Raw genomic sequence first — 25,191 nt, 5'->3', positions numbered from 1 at the left:
CTACAAAATCAGGGTAGGGCTCTTTAGAGCCTTGTCTTATTGTATTAAAGGAGGGGCAGGTGGTTCCTGTGTCTTGGATTTTCTCCCAGGCCCTAAGGCAGATAGCCCTGATTTGCTCAATGGCCTCATTTGGCATTATTACTTGTTGGTCAACAGTGCTCCAATTTTGACCTATTCCTAATAGTTGATCTGCATCTATGTTAATTGGAGGATTGGCAGTCCTATTTCTTTGGACCTGTACTTGTGCCTCATCAATCCACCAAGTCTTAAATTGTAAAAACTGAAAGGGTGAGAGTGATGATTTTGCCAGAATCTCCCAATCATAAGGAATGAGTCTATGTCCATGAGCAATGGAATCAAATAATGTTCTCATGTAAGGAGAGTTGGGTCCATACTGTTTTACTCCTTCTTTCATTTCTTTTAGCATTTTTATAGAAAAAGACTGATATCTGGCTTCAGCTATGGGAGGCTCTCCCTCTTGGACCCCTTCTCCAGGTGGTCTTGCTTCTAATATTACTGGGAATTGCCATGCCTCAATATCTCCTTGTTTTCTTGCCTCATCAATAATTTTATGTACTGCACTACCCTGTGTACTAGGCGGTGCTGTAGGATTAAGTCTCATGGTGGGCGGCTGAGGATATGGCACCCTGCCCTGTGGCAGTGGAAATGTTCCTGGTTGTCCATACGGATTTTCTGGGGGCTGCCGATACTGCAGCTCGGCTGGCAACCAGTATTGATAGACTACTGGCGGCTGGGATTTATTTTCTACCGGCTGATATTGTGGACACTGTATTTGGATTGGCATTGCCATGCCAGAGACTCTTTTTCTATTTGATCTTCTTTTGGAGTTTGTACTTGTTTAACCTGCATTTGAGGTTGTAAAGTTACAGGCATCTGAGGTGCTGTAAGAGGAGTTGGCCATCGTGGTTTAGATTCTGATGGCTCTGCTAATTCTGGACTCTTTTCTTCTAATTTTAACGTTTCAGGATATACTACCTCCTGTAATTGATTATCATAAACATTTTGCATTGACCGAGCCATTACCAGCTCTGCTACACATTTACAGTGTGAACTTTCCTTTCCTTTCCAGGATTCTATCCCTGCCTCTTTTTCACAATCTACTGCACAGCTTTTAGGGACATCAGAAATTGGAACGCTATCTTCTTCTGTTTGCAATGGTTCTAAAGCTACTTTAATAATGACTCAATCATTCCATACTGTAAGTAGGATGATTTTACCTTCCCTACTTGCTTGTTTTAATTCTTTGCCAATTTTTTCCCAGTCTTTTAGATCTGAAGTTCCCTGTTCTGGAAACCATGGACAAAACTGTTCTATTGTTTGAAATAGCATAATTAGATTTTTGGTAGAGACTTTAACTCCCCCTCTTTTTAAGAGAATTTTAATAAAGCTGTGATAAGAGGCATATTTACTTTCAGTTTGCCCCATTGTTACCCTAGGTTCTTCCGAGTGCACAAGCTTATCGCAAGGCTGACTGTAGATGTACTCGGGAGTCTCTCATCGACTTGTCCTCAATGACCACGCTCTGGTGTACCTTCACCTTAGAGAAAAGCTTCCACGTTGGTCACCAGATGAAGGGGTGGCCTGCCCCTCCACACCTGTGGGTGTTTCTCGTTAGGTGGAACAAGAGACTTGAGAAAAGAAATGAGACACAGAGACAAAGTATAGAGAAAGAAAAAGTGGGCCCAGGGGACTGGCGCTCAGCTTAGAGAGGACCCACACTGTCACCGGTCTCTGAGTTCCCTTAGTATTTATTGATAATTATCTTTACCATCTTAAAGATAAGGGAGTGGCAGGACAATAGGATCATTGTAGGGAGGAAATCAGCAGTAAGACATATGAACAAAAATCTCTGTGACATGAATAAGTTTAAAGGAAAATGCTGTGCCTTGAGATGCATATGCAAACATCTCCATAAACCTTTTAGCAGCATTGTTTCAGCCTATCACATGGGGAGAAACCTTGGACAATACCTAGCTTTTCTAGGCAGAGGTCTCTGCGACTTTGGCCATGTACGTGTCCCTGGGCAGTTGAAATTAAGAGAATAGTGATGACTTTTAACCAGCAAGCTGTCTTCAGGCACTTATTTAACAAAGACACATCCTGCACAGCCCAAAATCCATTAAACCTTGAGTCGCCGCAGCACGTGTCTCTTGCACGGACAAAGTTGGGGGTAGGGTCACAGATTAACAGCATCTCAAATACAGAACAAAATGGAGTCTCTTATGTCTACTTCTTTCTATATAGACACAGTAACAAGCTGATCTCTCTTTCTTTTCCCCACAGAAGTGTTAGTTTTTTATTTGTTCAATCATTTGGAAATGTAAAATCCATTCTTGATTCGCAGGCCACGAGAGCAGGCAGGGACAGGCTGCCCCTTGCCGACCTCTGGAAGGAGCTTAGAGAAGGAAATGACAGGCTGGGCCAGCGCAGCCTCCTCACAGCGAATTCGCTGCAGGAGGGTCCTTCTTAGCAACCACTTCTCATCCTTCATCTTGGCTTCAAATGCAGTTCAGGTGGAGAAAGAGAGAACAGAACTGGCCTCAGCAACAAGAAGGAAGGAGACGCAGGGTCAAGCAGCCCTGTGGACCGATCACACTCAACATTCACACCAAGCGGAGCACAGGCAGGACCAGCCCAGGGGGGCCGAAGTGGAGGCTCTCTGGGGTGGGGGAACTCTGGGTGGGCAAGATTCACAACCTAAAACTCATATAGAAGTTCTACACAGCAGTAGTTACAGAAAACACACACTAAGAAAAGGCCAAAATAAAAATAGGACAGCCACCTTTGACCGCACCTTATCCCTCAGGAACCCACCTTCAAGCCCTGGCAGATGAAGACTCACTTCCTGATGCACTTCCCGGTGAATTATGTGGGCGAATGCATCCGAACTGTCCCCTACACGGACCCAGATCTTGCCAGGTAGGAGGGTGGAGGTTGGGATCTCTCAGGCCTGAGCCTTACAGAAGCAGCTTGTCAAGCCTGTTCGAGTTCACAGGGCATGTTTTAGCACAGGAAGAGTCTGCACTGACTCTGAGTGTTGGACCTGGGGCTTTGTGAGTCTACGAGCAGCCCTCTTTAAACAGCAGAGTCTTTATGAACAAAGGCCCTAACCACAAACTCCTTTCAAAATGCCCCATGTACTCCCCTCATCTCTAGGTGGAAATTGAATGAATTTAGGTTGAGACCTCTGATAAACATGGTAGATTAATCCTTCGTGAGGACAGATGCATGGAACGACAGCAAAGGTAGATCAAGACACAAAGCCACAAGGGAGAGTGGGAGGTGACCCAGGCAGCCATGGGGGCTGCAGGAGAACCTCATGAGCCAGACTGTGGGTGGGTGGGTGGGGGGTGCCTGACCCGGGGCCACAGAGGGACAGGGCAGTGGGGAGAAACCAGGTGGTCCTGCAGAGCCCTGCAGATGGCAGGGCTGGAGGCTGCCTCACAGTCCCTCTGAGGAGTTTGCCTCCCCTGTCTCCCCACCAAGTCAGAAGCTCAGGGAAGGAGGCCCGGGGTTGAGCGGCCGAAGCCACGGCCGAGAGTGAGGGTCAGGCCTGTTCCCAAAGTGGCGTGGGGCGAGGGAGTTTGCAGCCTACGAACTGGCCCTCCAGCCCTTTCTTCCAAAGTGTGGCTGCCCCTCGGCTGTGTTCATCCCATCTGTGGAAACTGGCCAGACCAGGAGGACAGACTCACAGACATACACTTTTGGGGACCTGTCAGTTGGGTGTGGATGACACAGATCTGTGCAAAAATGTTATATCCCGGAAATTCACTTCCTGTATCCTTGTCCCAGGCAGCTACCCCCATGAGGGACTAAACCAAGGAGGAGACCCCCAGGGTCTGGCTCCAACCTCACTGGTCCCAACTGATGGTGCCTCAGCCACCCGAGTGGTAGAGAGGGGAAGGCAGGCTTAGGCCTGGGCAGTCTATCCTGATAGGAGAAGGTGCCGGGCCTCCAGGGTGTACGTGTGTCACAGTAGGACCACAGATGGGGAGGTGTGTAGCCAGGTGGGAGGAAATGTGGGGCTGCAGTGGGGGCCCAGAAAGAGCTCTTCTGTAGAAAAGAGGTGTGTGGTCAGCTGTTTTGTTCATTAATTTCCATATTTGTAGGAGATAAACAGATCTGTCTGCTGTGCCAGCAGAAGAGTGGTCTGTTTCCACCATCCAATAGGAAAATGCAGACAGAAAACGCTAAAAATGTGGAGGTTCCCCCTGGGCCAGGGGGAGTCTAGATCTTTTTTTCCTTGTTTTTTGTATTTTATAATCTTTCAACAGTGAGCATGTGTTTTTAATATACAAGTAATAGAAATTTCTCAAGGAGGAGGATGCATGGATGGATTGAAGGCCATCCCTGCTGGTGCTTGTAGAGGCTCCGTCCCCCAGGGTCTGGCTCCAACCTCGCTGGTCCCAACTGATGACGCCCCAGCCACCCGAGTGGCACTGGGTTTCTCCTGGAGGGCCCACACGAGATGGTCATGACTTCTCCCAGCACAGCCCCTGGGAACATGCCCACTCCTTCCTTGATTTCCCACCTGGCCTATTTGACTCCCTTCATCTGCTTTGGGAAATGGCCCATCTGTGGAAGTGGTGACCCGGGGCTGATCTCGCCACGGGCGCCTTTAAGGAGCCTGTGTCTTTGCTGCAGACGCTACCATCATTGTCTGCCCTGCCTTCTGTCGGAGGAGGATGTGTTCTGGAATCATCTAGAATGTGATGTCACCATTCGCAGTGGAAGGCAGATGAAATCAGCCCCGTTCCTGGAAATGTGATGTATCGGAGAGTGTGTGTTTACTTAAGGGATTCCTATAAAACTCAAAGAGTTTGACTTCAGTTTCCTTTTTTTTTTTTGGTATCCTGATGTGAGACATTTAAATATTCATTTGCACATTTGCCTTTACAATAGAAATAACATCTTTCTACTTCACCAGATTTAAAAAATGCCACATATGCATTGGAACAAGTTAAGCAGTGTGGTGCTGGAAGTGTTAGATTCCCTCCCCACCACCACTGCTTTCAACCATGTAATCCAAGACAACTGCTTGAAAATTGTGCTTCCTTGTGCTTTTTAGTTTTTGTTAATTAAAAAGAAAATCTCATGCCTGTAAGCCCAGCACTTTGAAGGCAGGAGGATCACTTGAAGCCAGGTGTTTAAGACCAGCCTGGGCAACGGAACTAGACCCTGCCTCTACAGAAATTGTAAAAATAGGCGTGGTGGCACGCATCTGTAGGCCCAGCTACTCAGGAGACTGGTGGGAGGATCCCTTGAGCACAGGAGTTCAAGGCTGCAGTGAGCTGTGATTGCCCTTATGCACTCCAGCCTGGCGACAGAGCAAGATCCCGTCTCTTAAAAAACAAGACCAAAAACATGGGACCATAATTTATGTGGCATTATTGTACAACTTGATTTTATTTTCATTTTCACTGAATCCAATAATTACTTCATTGTCTATGTTTTTTTATCAGCCATGGTGTTTTAAACTTGCATTTTTTAATCATTAATTTCAGTCTTAAAATCCTTGCATGTTTGATGACTGCTAAATTCCTACATACAGAAATTCGAGAAAAAGGTGGCGCTTACAGTGGAGGCGCAAAACTCAGCCACAGTGGGGTTTTCACCCTTTACTCTTACAGGTGAGCTTTGCTCTAGTTCACACATTGGGACGCACACGGTGTTTTAGTCTCCTACTCATGATTATCAGTGTCATTTTCTTCTACTGCAGTGAACTTTAGACAAAAGTTGTTCTATGTGCTGCTTTTCACTTCTCGAGCACTTAGCCACACCCAGCAATGTCCTTTCTGGTGCAAGGATTGGGGCCAGCAGCGTAAACGGGAAGCATTCTGTCTTTAGTAAACCCTGGCTTAAGCCAGCATATTTTGGCAAAACACGGTAGTGCCTCCATCCATGGTTTTGCCTTCCACGGTTTATTACCCAGTCACCCTTGGTCTGAAAATATTAAATGGAGAATTCCAGATATAAACACTTCCAAAGTTTTAAATTGTACACCATTCTTCTAAGCAGTGGGATGAAAGCTGACACTGTCTACGGTACCTGCCTGTTGGTCACTCAGTAGCCGTCTAGGTCATCAGATACGCTGTGGGTGTCCAAGAGCTTCTGTTCACAGAACGCTTGTTTTACTTAGCATAACTTTTATTACAGTATAATTGTTGTATTTTGTTAATATCTTGCTGCACCTAATCTATAGACTTTTTCATAGGCATAGGAGAAAAACACAGTATCCATAGTGGCTGTCTGAGGTTGCAACCCTGCTCTGGGGGACCTGGGACACAGGCCCCAGGTGAGGGGCGCGATATAGCCTGAGAACATTCTTAGCTCATTTCATTTGGAGGTGCCTGATGTGGATGCAACTGTTAGCTTTCATAAACATAACACCGTTATTCTAAAATAATAAATTCTTGATTGTGTATGGCTTTGCTGCCCAAGAGAACCTGTATTCTGACACTTTTTAAGAAGGAGTTGGCCAGGCATGGTGGCAAGTGCCTGTGGTCCTAGCTACAGGAGGCTAAGGCGGGAGGATCCCTTGAGCCTAGGGAGGTTGAAGCTGCAGTCAGCAGATTGTGCCACCACACGCCAGCCTGGGCGAATGAGAGCCTGGCTCGTGGATGCAGAGATAGATTAGGTAGGTAGGTAGGTAAGCAGGCACGTAGGTAGAGAAGTCGGTAGCCGTTGCCACCCTGCTGAGTTCTCCCATTTGCTGTGCTGGAAGCCACTCTTCTAGACAAGGATGGGGAAGCAGCTCACAACCCCTCTGCAGCTCTGAGTCAGGGTGGAGGGAGGGCTGGGCTCTTTCCATTTACACAAAGGGAAGTCTGGATCAGCCCCCTCAGACTGATTCCTGTACTGCCCTGGGTGTGTCCTTAAGGGAGATTAAAGGAAAACCTTTGTTTGCTTGATTTTTCCATGTGAGTCTTCTGTAATTTCCTCGTAATCTTGACCTGCCCCCACCCTCCACATCTTTCCTCTCCTGATGTCACAGAGAGGTGGATTTAAATCATCTGGGGAGGACTTTATGCAGACAGACCCTGTCTAAGAGGGAGAACGTGTTGAAAGTCTTATGTGATCGGATTTAAACTTCCACTGAGAGTAATTGAGCAATTTGTCAGGGGGCTGTTTGGACTAGATCAGATGTAAAATAGAGCTGTTAACCCATAGAAAATGTTGAACTGTTAAGTCACAGGTTTGTCATAAACTTGTCCTTTGGTAAAATGCTTGCCTATTTATTTCTCTGGGTTTCCTAGGGACCCAAAAACAATAGAGACACTCCAATCTTTTGGGAAGGTTTACTGGGCAAAATCTGGAAAATTCACGCAGCAAGACATTGACGAAGGCAAACTTTGTCTTCTCAACCGTAGATGCTCCTGTCGCTCCTTCATACAAAGGTATTGTGAATGTAACAGTGAGAATCTCAGTCCACAGCCTCGCAGATGACATTGCTGTTTTCCGAGTTCCCTCATGCACAGGCAGGAGCACCAGCTTCTGGCGCCTCTGTCCTTGCCTGTGATACGATTTCCACGTCTGACACCCTAAATATTGGCCTTGGAAACACGCTTCCCGACATCTGGGCGAGAAGAGTGCATCCTGTCATTTCAGTGTTACTGACCTGAGGCCCAGTGGGGCCAACCCACGGCAGTGACTGGGCTCATTCGTGTGGAAGGATGACGTGACCACGGCCCAGGCCTGGCCACATTACACTGTAGAGCCACTTTTGCTCACAGCATTATCAGCCTCACGCGGTCCTGAATGCATCCACGCTGCAGAAGCAGGCCTTGGTAAGAGTCAGCGTGGCTCGTGGGAGCTAGAGGTCAGGGTGTGATCTCTGGGCTGTTAGACATGACCCTGTGGTTGAAACACGTATGTGAAGTAACAGTGAGATGCACCTGTCCCCTCTGGGACACGAGGGCATAGCCCACTGTGCGAGCTCCTGGGTGGCAGCCCCCCTGTGCCTGTGGTTTGTCTTCTAGGAATGGACCACTTCTTGTACGGCCTCTCGGATGAGATGAAGCAGGCCCACAGGGAGCAGCTCTTCACCATCAGCCACAAGAAGCTCCTGGCCATGAGCGATAGGTGAGTGGGGAGTGGGGAGTGGGGAGCGGGGAGTGGGGGAGACAGCGTCCGGGATTGGAGACCTTAACGGCACTGAAGTAGAAGCCAGTCCTCACTGACCTCGCCTGCCTTCCTCTCAGGTACCTCGGCACTGGGAAGAGCACGCATGGCCTGGCCATACTCAGACCCGAGAATCCCAAAATCGCCAAGGACCCATCCTGGATCATCAGGTGAGCGGCCCTGGTGCCCCCAACTGTGCAGGAGCCCCTGAGACAATAGGCCTCTAGAGCTGAATATGAAAAGTCAGAAATGCTACTGCTTTTCCAAGAATATTATATCATTCTTAAAGTGTTGCCAACTGACTGGCAAGTCAATCTTAAGAGCGACCAGGAAGATGTCCATTGAAATAGTCATACACGAAATGCCAAAGATGCACCACGTAGAATTTTCACTTTCTACTGACTGAAAGGCTTGTTTTACCTCATTAGTTCTAGAATATTTAAGAATCTAAAAATAAAGGGCAACTCTGATTTAACCTCTGCTTGAGTCATTATCTTAAGTAGCATTTAGGGCTTTTACTAAAAAACAGAAGTAAAATGAAAAGGTACACAAAGGTGTCCCGTGTCTGCCTGTGCTGATTCATGAAACTCGATTACACCGAGGCCCTGTGGGAGTGTCCTCCTAACAGACGGAAGTTCAACGGGGCGGCCGGATGGAAGCAGTCCTGAGAAGCAGGTGGGCTGGGGTGAGTAAGCGCTCGCTTCGTCTTCACAGAGCCAGAAAGGAGAGCCACCACGCCAGCTCTTCTTGGCCGTTGGACTCTGATTTCCCAAACAGCTTGTTTTTGGGGTCTCCTCTCCCTCCACACAGCTCTCCACCGCCGTTTCTGAGGCACAGCTGTGGTCTCCTGCAACCTAGAGCTAAGAGGCAGAAACGCTGTCCCTACAGGAGGTGGGCCCACGAGGGCAGCAGGGCCGTCACGCCAGCACCCATGTCTACTCTGGCAAGAGTCATCAGAGAATTCCAAATTAGGTCCCAGCAAGGACCGTGGCTTGGACTGGACGAGAAACTGGCTATCAGATTTTTCAAACCCCCACCTTGGTGGTTTTAACATGCAGCTAGGATTGCAATCAAGAGGCCGAGTAGGTAAGATTCATGTGTTCTCTTTTACTTTCTAAGGAGAGCAGGAGCCTGGGGTCAAGGCCCAGGGTCCTGGCCTGCTGCTGTGGTTGGAAACTGACACATGGCAATAAACATGGCATTCCCCTTGGCCTGTGTAAACTACTGGCTTTGTTCTCCTTTTATGACTTGTGCATAGTTCAGTGATCCCTACTAAAAATATTTTTATAATCTTTGCCCACAAAAGTGCTGAGAAAACCATTAGTAGCCACCCATAGATTGAGGTTTTAATCTCCTACTTAAAAAACTAAAACGGAGGACTGTTGGAGTTGTAGGCAAACGTTTAATACACACATCTGAAAGCATGAGACACAGTCCAGACAGCACGCACTGGAGCTGGTGGGGCACACGGTCGGTGACAGGTGCTTGCTTGTTAGGTATTAATGTCAATAAATACTTTCAGAAAGTGCTGATAAATAACTTAAGTGTTACAAAAACAGATGGTCCACGGTGAGTCCAGGTTGCAGGTACATGCAGGCAGGACTGGGTCAGACGCTCCAGGGCTGGGCTGCACGTGCTCTAGCTGGCCTGAGTCCGACACATCATAGTTGTCCATGTACTTGGCCAGGATCTTCATGAGGGGCCGCAGCTTGAGCCACCACTGTTCTTTGGGAATCCTGTGCCTGTGGAGGGATGGGGGGACAGCAGTGAGGCTGGGAGATGCCACGGCCAGCACAGTGAGCCGTCTTGCCAGAAACACGGGGTTTGTAGGGTCGGCTGAATCAACTAGATAATAAAGCCAATTTCAGGGTCAAATGAAACCATTGCTTTTATATTTCTAAAAAATTCTTCCCAAAGACCTAGTGGTGGTTTCTTATTGTTGTTCTTTTGAGACAGAGTCTCGCTCTGTCCCCAGGCTGGAGAGCAGAGGTGCAGTCTCAGCTCACTGCAACCTCTGCCTCCCAGGTTCAGGCGATTTCTCCTGTCTCAGCCTCCTGAGTAGCTGGGACTACAGGTGTACACCACCACACCTGGCTAATTTTTGTATTTTTAGTAGAGATGGGGTTTCACCATGTGGGCCAGGCTGGTCTTGATCTCTTGACCTTGTGATCCACCCACCTAGGCCTCCCAAAGTGCTGGGATTATAGGTGTGAGCCGCCATGCCTGGCCAAGACCTAGTATTTTTTAACTGAGCTTCAGAAAATCTAGTTCCTCAAACCCCTGAATGAGTTGCCGAAAGCAACAGCAATGGCCATTCTCCTGTCCTGTACTCACGTTGGCTGGGTTTGCTAAGGCAATAAGACCCCAACTTACTCAAAATCCGTTTGCTTCTTCAGCTCTGCCACAGGTTGAAAAATAAGGTTTCTTTTGCTTATTCCCAGCACACAAACGGAATCATCGGTGGTAAATTTTTTTCCTATAAAAGATTTTAAAAAAGATTAACAACACCCTGTCACATGGGCAGGTGGGAGAGCAGAATCATGGGGCGAGATGAGAAGTGAGATTCCTGGCAACCATCCTGAACCTGGCCTGGAAGCCTGGGGGAGGCTGAGAATGGCCAAGAACGGCCGAGAACAGCTGAGAACAACTGCACAGTGTGGCCAGCGCCTGGCCTGGGCAGCTCTGCTCTTGTGGGATCGCCCTGATGGCTTCCTGGAAAGCAGCTTTTGTTTTTCCTCTCAGTGGAGAGAATTTTTCACTAAATAGTGGAATAGAGAAATTACCTTAAGAAATTGATGCCCACGAATACACACACAGAGGAGTGAGAAACATCCATAGCTAAATTAGCAAAAGAAAATCGATGTAGAAAGAATCAGTCAGTTCTTCAAAAAGACAAACCAATTGAAACTGTTCACATCACTGTTTTTTTGTAGACTGTCATTCTTCTACGTTGCACATTGGCAGTGATAATGGTTTGCCCTAAAAAAGCACACACCTGGTATGACTGAAGAAAGCTGAGGGGGGTGGGGGCAAGAAAGATGCTGGCACAAACAGCCACTCAGGAATGAGTGGGGACCAGCCACATTGGAACAATTAACAATTGTATTATACAAAATGTCATGTTTTTTAAAACTTTTCAGTTTATCTAAAGATTTGTTAGAATATGTAACTTACAAAACTGATTTAAGGAAAAACATGCATAGTTCTACAAACATGAACAATTCATTCAGCAGCCAAATCTTCCTCAAAACTGGAAGTTCTGACAGATGGAGTTGCAAGGAGGTTGTCCTAACATACATCCAAAAAATAGAAGGCCCCACTTAAACTGTGAGGGAAACTGCGGGCTGATGCTCAAGATCTCCAGAGCAAAAAGCCTGCACAAAAGAACTTCAGGTTGAATCTAGCAGTGATAAAAGAGAACATGTTACCCACGCCCAAGCTGACCTTATCCCAGGAATCCAAGGTTGGTTAAATAGCAACGCTCAGAGACCAGCAGGAGTTAGAACATCACACGCAGCTCAGTACTGGACTGAAGAAGGAACCAGTATACCCTACTTCTCCCCGATAGGACAGCATTTTCACCAAGGCAGACGGCCTCCCTCCGCGGACCCCTTACCTCTGCCCCAGGCCTCCTTGAGTTTCGCAGTGATCCACTCCATAGCTCTGGCAGAGATTTTGGTTCCAAAGTTTCTATCAAATGGAGAGGGTGCCCCACCCTGTTGGTGGTTAGAGTCATATGAAATATCAGTTATACAGTAACACTTTGTTGTTAAATAGAAATGACGATTTCTATTTCACAGAATTCACGTTTTTATTTCTAGGTCTTTATGGATAGCTGGAACAGAAAAAAACACAATCTCTGTTTCCTGTAGCCTGAACTCAGCCTGTTAAGCAAAAGTGTCAAGTGTTCCCCCTGCCCAGTAAGAGGAGGATTTTAATAAATGGAATGAGTCAACTAACAATCTCCAATATTTTAAAATCTTCAATCAGGATTTCATAAACTCATCTGGGGTGGGGATGGGTCGCAGCTTTAAGAATCTGATAAACGTTGTGGATTCTTTAACAAAATCACACATACGCCTCCTATTTCATCATCATTTCAGGGGATTCATCAGCTCTCTGGAATAAATTCACGGGCTCTGGTTTAAAAGTATAAAGAATAGGAGGTTGTGAGGAAGGAGTGTGTGTGAGTTAGGAATGCTGGACCGCTGTGTCCCAGGCTCAGCTCATGACATGTGTGTGCCTGCATGCAGCTCATTCCAGGTCATTCTGATTTGGGGTGAGTGTCAAGTATATTACATGTCTGATAATCCATTTTAAATCTTAGGAAGCTCCAGTTTTTAACTCGATGAAGTGTTTAATTTGAATAAGCATTTCCAAGTAGTGGGGTTGTCACTGTTTTCATGAAAGCTGACAGTTCCCTTAAAATCCCCATTACTCAAACCTCACCGACAAAAGAATCCTAAAGCTGGTGATGTTTGGCATGACTTAAAAGTTTAGATGATTTGGCTGGGCATGGTGGGGATCACGCCTGTAATCCCACCACTTTGGGAGGCTGAGGTGGGCGAATCACCTGAGGTCAGGAGTTTGAGACCAGCCTGGCCAACGCAGTGAAACTCCATCTCTACTGAAAATACAAAAATTAGTTGTGCATGGTGGTGGACACCTGTACTCCCATCTACTCAGAAGGCTGAGGCAGGACAATCTCTTGAACCTGGAAGAGGTGGAGGTTGCAGTGAGCCAAGATTGCGCCACTGCACTCCAGCCTGGGTAACAGAGCAAGACTCTGTCTCAAAAAAAAAAAAAAAAAAATGTCTCCCAGCTAACTGGGTGTATGCATATACTGCAGATCGTTTTGTTGTATAGTGACAACACACGCGACACATAATGTGACACAACAAACTGACACAGGATGTCGATTTCACCTAAGCCCAGCTAACAGGGAGTGATGAAATCTCGTGCTGTGTTGCTCTTTCCCACCCAGAACGCAAATCATCCCTGTGCCCTAAGTCTCCATGCTGTCTGTGCCTCCTGTCCCTGAGTCACTCAGTAGCCGCCTTGGTTATCAGATGGTTATCAGTACCCACCCCCTCATGTATACAGGGGGCGGGTACTATCCCCAGGTTCAGGCACCCACTGGAGACTTGGGACACATTCCCTGAGGCTAAGAGGGATGACTATTTCCTTCTTCCTTCATAAACATCAGGTGCTAATTAGAGAAATGATTTTAAGATATCTAAAAGAGTAAGACTATAAAGCAAAAATTTTAGTTGTCTAAATGCGGGCAAGTCTGTAGAGCAACACACCACGACTCTGTTCTGCAACTGCTCAGCGTATAGTGCACTCCAGCGGCAAAGAAATTACCACTCATCCAGCCCAAAGTCACAGAGCAGAATCTAAGGACCGCAGTGTTACGGTGACCATAAGATCAGCCCTGGTCTCTCACTCACCTGAGCACAAGGCCCCTCTGGATAGTAGTCTTCATTTTCTGCGTCAGGCGCTCCACATTGGACTGGAAAAGAGCATTTTGTTAATCAGACAATAAACTTCTGCTAAGCACCTACTGTGTGCCAGGTCCTGCAGGGCGGGAAGTGCCAACCACACGTGGTGGTGAGCGTGGCCAAGGAGGCTGCAAGCTCTCACAGCTTGGGTCTCGGGGAGCCTCCCCAGGCGGCGAGAGCACGTCTGCAGCAATGAATGCTGAGCACAGGGCACTGATGTGAGCAGCCCTCACAGCGGCCACTAGAAACGCCTTCCGGAATCAACAGGGTCCCTCTGAAGATGATAATTCCGTGACTGGCCTAGTGCTCATTCATGGCTCTATTGCTCCTTATTTTCATGACGATGTTCTCTCGGCGCTCTCAGAGGAAAAGAGCGACCTGTGGCCTTTCAATGGAATCTCCTATGACGGCCTGATGAACAGTGTCTGATCAGAGAATTTTGTAAACTCTCATTGACACACAGATTTCTTAAGGAACAGATTGTCTTAGAAAAGGGTAACATCCTATATCAGATCATCCTGGGAGGATTACAAGAGGGAGGTAATTCTCTAATGACTCATCCTAAGAAAATGGAGATTTTTACATCTAATCAATCTGTCACTGGGCACGGTGGCAGAATTTCACAAAGTAGGAGCCTGGGCGCAGTCGCTCACGCCTGTAATCCCAGCTCTTTAGGAGGCCAAGGCGGGTAGATTGCCTGAGGTCAAGAGTTTGAGACCAGCCTGGCCAACATGGTGAAACCCCGTCTCTACTAAAAATACAAAAATTAGCCGGGCATGGTGGCAGGTGCTGTAGTCCCACCTACTTGGGAGGCTGAGGCAGGAGAATCACTTGAAGCCAGGAGGCTGAAGTTGCAGTGAGCTGAGATTGTGCCACTGCACTCCAGCCTGGGTGACAGAGCAAGCGTCCATCTCAACAACAACAACAACAAATCATAATTTCTCTTCTGAAGCTCTTGCCAGGTTGAATGCTGGTGAGGCAGGATCTTTGGACAGATTTCTGAAATACGGTCATGAGTCACATAACAGGGGGATATGTTCTGAGAAATGCATTGCTAGGTGACTTGAGCCTTGTGCAAACATCCTACAGTGAACTCTCACAAACCCAGGAGGCAGGGCCTGCCACATATCTGTTTTTCCTGACTACAAACCTAAATGTCTGAGACTGTTGAATACTGCAGGCAATTGTGTATCTAAACATGTCTAGATGTAGAAAAGCACAGTTAAAAATATATATATATGTATATAACATATGTTTTTTAATATATATAATCTTTCTATAAAAGATAAATAACAGTGCACCTGTTTGGGGCAGCTCCAATATCATCTTATGGGACCCACCGCTGACAGAAACATCATGATGAAGTGAATGACTCCACAAGTATTTAATATGACATAGTGAAGAAATTCGTGATTCACATGTCACATAATTAGTGACAACGCCAAGGCCCTTTTTACTTGATCTACTTGGCCCAGAAACAAGTAACATCCTAACCTTTTAAAAGACAATGGTGCCGGGTACAGTGGCTCACGCCTGTAATCCCAGCACTTTGGAAGGCCAAGATGGGCAGATCACGAGGTCAGGAGTTCGAGACCAGCCTGACCAACAAGGTGAAACCCCATCTCTATTAAAAATACAAAAATTATCTGGGCATGGTGGCACGTGCCTGTAATCCCAACTACTCGGGAGTCTGAGGCAGGAGAATTGTTGGAACCTGGGAATCGGAGGTTGTAGCGAGCCGGGATCATGCCGCTGCATTCCAACCTGTGTTGCAGAGCAATATATAACATTATATATTTATTTATATAACTAACTAAAGACAATTGTTCAAGTTGCATTTTATCTGCCAAGGCCTGTCATCCTGCATGGAGTTTAACTGAACACTGCAGGGTCCAGGCCTGGATTCTGCTGTGCCATCCAAGCAGGGGCAGACCCCGGGCTCGGTGACACTCTTCCCTAAAAGAGCCACAGATGCCAAAAAACCACGGCCGTGTGTGTGTCAGTTTAGAGGCAGACGCAGCATCAGAGGCCTCAAGATTTAAAAGAAGCTGCAGCAAGCTTCAGAGCCAGTTGCAGACGTGGGTGGTGATTGTTAGCGGAGGCGCTCAAATCGTTTGTGACAGAAGTGAGAAAACATTAACTACACAACAGACTACATCAAAAAAACAAGCTCGTGTTTCACACAAGAGACTAGAAGGTGTCCTCAACCAGGCACGTCCGCCTTCACCTGACACATGGGAGAGGCATCTGGGCAATGCGAAGGGCATCAAGCATGGCGTGTTCTGTAGTACCTGTCTCCATGCCCCCTCGAAAAGCAAACCACCCTAGATACGATGTTTCACTCCACAGCACCGAGTGGATCCAAAGGGGACGGTCCCCCTAGGCCAGCCCCCGTCACATACCTGCAGATCCCTGATGTCGAAGGGCTCCTTCGAAAATGTATGCGGCAGCGGCTCCGGCCGTGAGCCCCCCATGTTGGCCAGGTAGCCACGGTAGCCGCCCATGGACTTGATGAACACGCGCCGCTTGGTTCCGCTGGCGGACTGCTTGATGTGGTCGCAGGTCTGGTCACAGAGATCAGTCACTCCAGCCCAGGGCCAGGGTGCACCCACCATCCCAGAGCTCCCCGACGAGTAAGTGCAGCAAGGGCCCCCACCGCGCCTGAGCATGCGGTCCCAGCATCGCAGAGGTGAAGGGTGTACAGCAGCCGGGATGTGCCCTTGGAGTGGGTGTGAACATGCCCCCAACCCCCCCACCCCACCGTGGCAGCCACCTGGAGATGACCTCAATGACCTGTGGTGGGGGCCTGGCCATCTGCCGCTCCCTTCTCCCAGGACCCATAAGAGGAGACTGAAAAGACGACCCCACAAGCCAGCTCACTCCACGCTGCTCTCTGTCCCTGCTGAAGCAGCTTTCACCAGACACGGACACCGTTAGGTGTGAGCTGAGAAGTTAGGGGGCTCTCACCTACCAGCTTAGTCCATGGGAACAGCTGTGATCTTCTATTTTCTTCCATTAAAGCTCCCTGTGATTTTAGATCTGTGGCCATCTTCCATTCATCAGTGAATGTTACGTTTATAGAAACTCTACTCAAAGGCAGACGGTGGTTCTTAGACCCAGGTGCCTGGGGAGTCTTTCGGATGCATAGGCATCAGGTCCCCAAGTGAAATGTCTGCCATCCGCCCTCCACGAGGACCCAAGCTCAGTGGGGAGAAAAGCAGCAGAGAAATGCATCGGCCACCTTCCCACCCACACACGAGTCCGGGCTGCAGCGCCCTCTCCTGGGACTCTGCAAAACCTCTGCCTGGACCTCAGCTCCCATCCCGGCACCCTCCAATCTGTTCACACAGACTGGAGACCCATCTATAAAAAACATAAATCTGATCCAGTCATTCAAAACCCTTTGGCTCACTTCAAGTACACGTCAAGACTTTCTCGGGAATCCCTGGCCCCGCCTGCTTCTGATACCAGGTCCCGCTCTAGATCCAGCAACCTCAGGTCCTCCTGGGGCCTCTGGATATGCTGGCTGCTGTGTGCATTCAGGTACAGTGGTGGGCGGGAGAGCAGCCCCCAAAAGAATCCCGGTCCTAATGCCTGGAACCTGAGAACGTTCCCTCATGCGGTGATAAAGGAATCCTGAGGACTATCCAGGTGCGCCCTAAGTGCCACCACTTGCATCAGCAGATGAGGGGTGTAGAGGCCCTGGAGCAGGATGCTGCACACCTACATGGGAGGCGGCAGCACCGGGGAACAAGGCGGGCAAGGCCCGCAGCTCTGGGCACCTGAATGGGCCACGAGGGACTCTCCTGGAGCAAACACTGGCCTCAGTCCATGGCTCCTGCCTTCCAGAACTGTGTGACAGTGAGTATTATTTTCCAGCCCCAGGTGTGTGGTCAGGGTCACAGCAGCCACGGAACACACACAGGCACCTTCCTCAGCTCTGACCAGGAGGGAAATGTCATTTTCTCACGAAAATGCCGCCTGGTTTCTAATGGCAAAGTTCGTCTGTCAGGGGTTCTCGGGGCACCCCATGTCCTCTCTTCATAGAAATCACCCTGGAGTCTCTCCCTGCAGTTAGCTCGTGGTTATTTGACTTGCAGTCCTCACTAGGCTACAAATTCCATGAGGGCAGGAACTGTGGGCTGGACTTCCACCACTGCACCATCAGCAGGACCCGGCCAAGCACCCACAGCAGGCGCTCAAGAAATGCTTGTCTCTGAATGACATAAGCACAGTATTCTCCAGCCAGCCAGCCATCCTGGTCAAGGGCTGATCCTGCAGGATTCCCTAACCGGCCTCCATGGGACTCAGCCAAGAGTAAAAGCATGAAGTGGGGGTGTGGACTTGAGACTGGGGGCCACATGAGAGTCTGTGCACCAAAGTTTAACACCCACTGGGAAATTTTCACTTGAGATCTTCGGATGAAATTTTAAAACACACTTTGTTGAATAAACACAGGCTTCATTAAACCATTCCAACCTATACTTCGTTTCTTTGGCAGATTCTTTTCCTCCCAAAATAATTGGTTGATGTGTTCAAAAGTGAACACGGGCTCTAGTTAGCGGGCCACTTTGCATTGTGTAGAAGCCGAGATGGGGAGAGAAACAGGCAATGGGAAGAATTCCCATCTTTGTGCTTAGGAAGGACAGAGGACAGAAGCCCGTCAAGGGTCCAAAGAGCCCACAACTGCCTTCTTGAAGGGCCAGTGCAGAATTCTGAGGGTGTCACTGTTCCACCTGTACTGGGTTCTCTCTCTAATTGCGATCTAAGACTTAGGATGTCGTAAGGCTTTAAGACTTACCCTTTGTCTTAGAGAATCCCGGGCATGGGAAGGAAAATGTGGGTGGGGCATCAGGACCCCCAGAGCCACAAAGCCTTATGGGTTATTTTTCCAACTGAATCTCCCCCGCAGCCCACCCTGAGGTGGGGAATTACTGTCACTCATTCAAAGAATGACATCAACCACTTAATGACAAAAGAATTCTGCAGGTAAGCAGCTCTCCCAAGAGGCTGATTTGTGCCCGAGCGTGTCTGAGTTCTAGTCCCACCAGGCTGCTGCTGTGGGTGCGTGGAACAGCGCAGCGCTGACACCTGAGCCACGCCCCCGATCGTGTGCTCCTCTGAGTGTAAACACAGTGACAGCTGGGACGGAAGAGTCCGCCTTTACTGGAGCTCAGACACAGCTTTCCTGAACTCTCTCATTACCTAGATGGTGTCTTAAACCTGAATTAGCTTCTAAAAATAGCAAGTCCCTCCGGCGGTGCCTCAGGCAATTAGTCAAAGTAGTACTGACAAGAAGAAGGCTGATCCCAGGCATGGCCCTGCCTGCCTGCAGTGTTTCAAGCCTGGACATCTAGAAACTGCTAAAGGAGAGCAAAGCCAGCGATGGCCGGACCCTAACGACATTCAGTGAACAGGAGTCAAGCGCGGGGCCCAAGGAAGTCCATGGAACGAGCCGTTGCCAACCTCTGCAAAGCCAGTAGAGCACCAGGGAACACGACAGGGAGAAGCCCAGGAGAGAGATGGCCCTCAGCTCGAGTGGGAGGCACAGGAGGCTGCAGCTGACCTCACGGCCCCTCTGCTCCCTTCCCTGCACTGGAACTCAGTTCTGAAGGAAGAACCCGGAACAGAACTGCTGTTTTCCGAGGTTCTGTGCCAAGCTGAACTAAGGAGTCTCCAACAGGGCTGGGAGTTTTCATGCAAACTCTGGAGCTGGTTTGGACGTGAACATCTAAGGTAAAGGCCAGCGGCTGCTCTCCAGGAGGCACCAGGCGGCCAAGTCACTGATGTAACCCCATGTGCCAAGGGGGCCACTGTCCCATTTGCAGATGAGGACCCTCTCTGGGTCAGCTTATCAGGGACCGGAGGGGGCCACCATGAGGGTGTCAGCACCACGCCCATGACTGGCAGAATCCACTCCTTCCAAAGCACATATTGGTGAAACTGCCTGCCCAGGAGGGCATGATCTCGGCTCTCTTCAGAACCTCTCGTCTCACCAGGAAGGCTGTGGTTCCAGGCAGTGGCCCCCAGTGGGCACGCCTCTGTCCCAGAGCTCGTACGTACCAGGCACTCAAACCCCTTCCTGCAGGCTCCCACAGCTGACCCTGCGGCCTCGCTACTCAACGCAGGCGGGAGAGGCAGTCTCCAGAGAAATGGTGCTCACCACTCCCCTAGTCTAGCAGGGATAGAAACACGACCCCAAGGACTGGATATATCCTCTCACTTTTAATCAATAAAGACAGGTTCTTCCTAAGGCAGAGAAGCTAAAAAATTTACCCTGTTCTGGCCAGTGTGACTGACATAAAGCCAAGCTAGAAAAGGGTGAGGGGGAAATCTGGCTCATTCTTAACACAGAAGAAACACACTGCTAAAATAAATGAAAGAAAGCAATGGGAGGAAATGATGTTTCTTGCATTTGAAACATCAACTTGCTTTGTTCAAGAGGTTTAAGACACACGTAAGCCATGCTCCACACACACGGCCGGCCGTTTCTGAAGTCAGTGTTTCTGGAACAAAAGCCTTGGCCTGCCCAGTGAACATTCACACTGAGCACACTGTCGCGAAGCTGCTTGGCCAGCCAGCAGGGGGCAGGAGAGAGCCGCAGGTGCCATGTGGGGTCCCTGCAAACTGGCCTCACTCCCTCAGTCAAGGGCCTTGCCTCTTGCCAATCCAGGGGCTTCCTCCAAGGGGAAGCGGCCTCTTCAGCTGCCACCGCACTGACTTCAGAAGGCTTAGCCAATGGGACAATAGATTCAACAGAGTTCCATGTTGTTAAGGGAAACTTCTGTTACCAGGCAACCTTAGTATCATATTCAATGTAAAATAACCAACAAGATCGTTTCCAAACAAACATGCTAGTAGTGCCTTATCCTTCAATGCTGCTTAAACACGGAGAAGAATGAGGAAAAAAGAGCATGGCACTTACTTCTTAAAAAATAACACCTCTTCCAGGTTCCTTTTACCCATATCATAAAGACTTACAACTGGATTCCCTACAGGAAGGTGGAGTGGGGGTGGATCCCCACGCTGACCCAGCCTCCCCCCAGGTCAGTCACCCGCCCCTCACCGCGGGGTTCACAGCTCTCCAGACACTGTCACCTCAACAAAGAAAGGTGGCATCTCTGAGATCTCTTCACAGGGAGCACCCAAACGGGAGCTAGAGAGACAGACACACCCACAACTGCTGTAAAATCCAGAAACGCAATACATATTTAAGGACTTCATTATTAGTTATTTAAAACTTGAAGAACAAAGTGAGCCTGCTTTTAACCTCTCTGCCACAATAACATCGTGTACGTCTGTCTTCTACCGTTTGTTCCTTCTCCAGCAGCTGCCGCCTGGCTGGCCGCCTGCAGAAGAGCCGCCTCCGGTACTCCTGCGAGGCCCTCGGTAAAAGCGTGAGCACCACGATCACATCTCAGGACGCTGCACACTTTAGGGTCGCCCACAGACCGCCATTGCCAATGCCTGGAAGGCACTGAACGGGCCCTCCTGCTCTTTGTAAATGTCACCTCTCGTAAGCTATGTTGTGTTGAAAATTTTTAACTGCAGTCCACACATACTTCTTTGTTTCTGTCTTGTTTTTATCCTAGAGGCATATTATTATGGAAAATTAAGTTTGCAAGTGTGAAGGGTTTTCTGAAAATCGACTTCTAATCCTGGAAGGACCAAAAAAAAAAAAAAAAAACTGCCAGATGTGGTGCTCACGCCTGTAATGTCAGCAGTTTGGGAGGCCGAGGCAGGCAGATCGCTTGAGCCCAGGAGTTTGAGACCAGCCTGGAAAACATGGCAAAACCCTGTCTCTACTAAAATTACAAAAAAAAAAAAAAAAAAAAAAAAAAAAAAAAAAAAAAAAAAAAAAAAAAAAAAAAAGGATTAGCTGGGCGTGGTGACATGTGTCTATTCCCAGCTACTCAGGAAGCTGAGATGGGAGGATCACCTGAGCCCAGGAGGTAAAGGCTGTAGTCAGCCAAGGTTTGCGTCACTGCACTCCAGTTTGGGCGACAGAGTGAGACCACTTCTCAAAAAAAAAGCAAAAACTGTATAAATCAGTACAGAAGGGAACTGGCTGGGCACGGTGGTGCACGCCTGTAATCTCAGCATTTTGGGAGGTCGAGGTGGGCAGATCACAGCTGAGGTCAGGAGTTTGAGACCAACCTGGCCAATATGGCAAAACCCCATCTCTAATAAAAACACAAAAATTAGCCGGGCATGGTAGTGGGTGCCTGTAATCTTAGCTACTCAGGAGGCTGAGACAGGAGAATCACTTCAACCCTGGAAGCAGAAGTTGCAGTGGGCCGAGATTGCACCACTGCATGCCAGCCTGGGCAACAAGAGCAAGAGTCTACTTCCAAAAATAAAAATAAAATAAAAATAAAATAAAAATACAAAAAAGAGAGCTAATGCTTTTCATTTAAGGGAAGGGAGAAGAACATTCAGTATTTACACATCTCACGCACACATCTGCAGTGGTGCCCTGAAGTATTCAAAGATACACATTCCTACAAACATAGCTCAAAACCACTCACCAAGTTACATGCTAAAAGCACATGCATTGGAAGAATGCTACATTATATTTTTTAAGCATCTGTATCCAATATTTTAGCATACTGTCAATTTTCTCTTCAGGTGCTGTATGCCTAAATTATTACATCTTTAGTCATTCATTTTAGAATTTATGACTTGCTTTAGACAAAAAAATATATTTGAACATAAGCTACTAACTTAATGACTTAGGGGAAAAATTACTAAATTAACTTAGAAGTTAAACTTTGCAAACTGAATTTGTTGGACCTCATGTAAGCTAGATCATCAGTTTTTTAAATTGTTGTGTGTTTCCCTTGAGGATGGAAGTCTCTTTTCTCTCATGCACTGTGCACACCACTGCAGCCCGCGTCTCTCGTCCACTGCACCACAGTGCGACCTGCAATTCACACTGTACCACGCCTTCCACACTTTACCTGAAAGTCACTAAGTATAACCAAGGAGGAAATGAAAAGCAGATAAATGACCTCCACCCCCAAATCTAGCATACAAATGTTAAACATTCATCCAAGTAAAACCAAAAACCCCTGTTAGCTCACGATTGTAACTGGTAGAGTTATGTGCATGGCAATTGAAAGTCTCAAGAAAAAGTTTATACAAAAAGACATCTGCAAACATCGACAGTGCAGAGAGGACTTCACTCTGCATCCAGCCTGTCCTGGAAGCCACGGCCAAATGCCAGGTTGTATAGATCCGAAAAGCAGAAAAAAAAACACAAGTGTTGAAATGTGTACAGTCTTAGCAATGTACAACTTCGATGTAGGATGTGCAGAAACCTTGAATTTCCAATCAGAAAACAGGAACATGAGCAAGTTCCCCAGCAGCGCCCACCTTCTGCCTACGCCACGTTTAACAGGAATGCTGGCCACCTCCGGGGGGAGAGGCTTCCTGGTCACATTCGCTCTGGCAGCCGCACAGCTGGCCCTGCCACAAACACCTGTCTAATACTGAAGAACCACCCGCTCCCTGGGCTTTGCTCACTCTAGCCGAGAGAGCGTATTTACAGAGTATATTATCAACTGAGTCCTCGTTCAATGCGTCAAGGTTGTTGAAGGCAGGGCAACCCCATTCCTGGCCCAATTAAGTGAACTGAGCAGAGCAAATGGCCCCAGTTGGATGGCACTCAGTCACGACAGCAGCGGCCACTATTCACAGGGCACTGGCTTCGTGCCTGGAACAGTTCCAAGCATCTTCTTTCTGTCCGAGGAATGTGCACTGCAACCCTGTGGGGCTATTTGCAACGTCCACCAGAGTTCTGAGGCAGCCAAGTCCAGGCTGTCTGTGGGCCTCCCCGTGTGGCCGTTCACATCCCCTGCAGACCAGACCTCACTGCAGGGACCGCAGGGACCGTGGGTTCCAGGGCTGCCTTGAGGCACATGCCCCCTTCGCCACCTCTTCCTGGCCCCTGACACCAACCCTTACCACTGCTGCCAACACTTTATTTTCTCATGGCTCCTGAGGGGCCTGTTCTTTCTGCCCTTCCCTGCTCTTGGCTTGGAGGACGCCCACATCAACGCCAACGCTCACCTATCCCTACTCCCGCGTCCGGCTTGGAGGACGCCCACATCAATGCCAATGCTCACCTATCCCTACTCCCGCGTCCGGCTTGGAGGGTGCCCACATCAACGCCAACACTCACGTAATCACCACCCCTTCCATGGGACTTCATGCCTAGGAGTCTCAGTATCAGAAAGTCAGATTCCTGTGCTTGTTGGAGAATTTCTTCCCATCATGGAAGTGAAGGAGATACAATTCTAGGTGCCTGCAATAACCTCATTTCCACAGCTAAGCAACTTCAGTAGTAGCACAAAACAAAAAAGTTTTTTTTTTTTAACTTATTTTATACAAGCTAAATATAATTTAATTTTTACATCCACGTTCTCATCAGCTCCCACCTGGTGAGCAGGAGAATAGTAATTTTCAAAGAAACAAATTGTTCCATAATTTCAACACTTAGCATTATCACTATTAAGCAAGAATTATCCCAAAAATACACGATCGTGTTCTCACATTCAAAAATTGATTGTCACACAGTGAAATAGCACTTACTGCAAAGGAATGTTTCTTTTCAGGTTTCTGTTCTGGGGAAAAAAAAAAAAGATTTCTGGCAAAGAGATAAACATTAATTATGTAACTATCCAAAATGCGTCCGAGAAAAATAATGTCATCCAATTAGTTCTTTAAAGTGTTACACATGCAGCTCAGTTTTAATAGTAATTCATCCATAATTATCAAAAGAATCTTTAAAAATCTTAATACTGAAAGAATAACCATAAATGGATACAAAACACAAAGCAGAAGAGTTAACATTTGGGGTAGGTTTTGGCCCATATTTTTAACATATGCATAGTTACTTACTTAGCTGAAGTATATCCCTCTCCTCCTAGGCTCTTCAAGCCTGATTTTCAAACATAGACTGGCTTTTGGTTCATGAAGGCAGCTTTAGAAGATGTCAGGATCGGGCCGGGCGCAGTGGCTCAAGCCTGCAATCTCAGAATTTTAGGAGGCCAAGGTGGGCCGATCACTTGAGGTAAGGAGTTCGAGACCAGCCTGGCCAATATGGCAAAATCCTGCCTATATTAAACATTTTTGTAATTAACCAAGCGTGGTGGCACACACCTATAATCCCAGCTACTCAGGAGGCTGAGGCAGAGAGAACTGCTTGAACCTAGGAAGCGGAGGTTGCAGTGAGCCAAGATGGCACCACTCCCAGGACCCAGTAACACTGGACTAGCAAGATTAATGGGACACGTACGCAGGGTTCAGCTGCAGAAAGTGATGGCACCAAGAATGGTGTGTGCTCAAACCAGTCCCCACCCAGCCAAGCCCCTTCTCCTTTTCCCCACTGGATTCATCAAATCAAATCTCGCTGTCCTTGGCAAACATACCACTAATTTATTTGCTGCCCAGAAGAAAAGCACACTTCCAGTTAACATGACACCCCCGCTATGATAGAACAGCCTTAATTCAAATATGACGTGGAGGAACAGAGGGAGGAGGGGTC

At 48.0% G+C, this 25,191-nt stretch overlaps 1 protein-coding gene across 10 annotated transcripts; it reads left to right on the top strand.

Annotated features, from left to right (window-relative positions):
- The first annotated feature begins 1,756 nt into the window (after positions 1–1,756).
- LOC140711137 (presequence protease, mitochondrial-like) lies at positions 1,757–21,073 on the top strand. 10 transcript variants are annotated; one of them, XM_073014049.1, is made up of 6 exons: positions 1,762–2,940; positions 5,573–5,651; positions 7,392–8,103; positions 8,223–8,312; positions 8,857–9,228; positions 11,964–12,210. In XM_073014049.1, exons 3-5 carry the CDS (start codon positions 8,003–8,005, stop codon positions 9,191–9,193), a joined length of 528 nt encoding a protein of 175 aa, XP_072870150.1. In that variant the 5' UTR covers positions 1,762–2,940; positions 5,573–5,651; positions 7,392–8,002; the 3' UTR covers positions 9,194–9,228; positions 11,964–12,210. The 10 variants fall into 10 exon arrangements, 9 of the variants coding, with proteins under 9 accessions (XP_072870147.1, XP_072870146.1, XP_072870145.1 ...); XM_073014048.1 differs by having other exon boundaries at positions 7,278–8,103; XM_073014047.1 differs by lacking the exon at positions 1,762–2,940 and having other exon boundaries at positions 3,372–5,651; positions 7,278–7,808; positions 8,001–8,103.
- Positions 21,074–25,191: the final 4,118 nt, after the last annotated feature.

This window comes from Chlorocebus sabaeus, unplaced genomic scaffold, assembly GCF_047675955.1.
Source record: "Chlorocebus sabaeus isolate Y175 unplaced genomic scaffold, mChlSab1.0.hap1 unalloc_scaffold_217, whole genome shotgun sequence".
NCBI classification, from domain to species: domain Eukaryota; kingdom Metazoa; phylum Chordata; class Mammalia; order Primates; family Cercopithecidae; genus Chlorocebus; species Chlorocebus sabaeus.
This window is presented reverse-complemented; position numbering and strand designations above follow the sequence as displayed.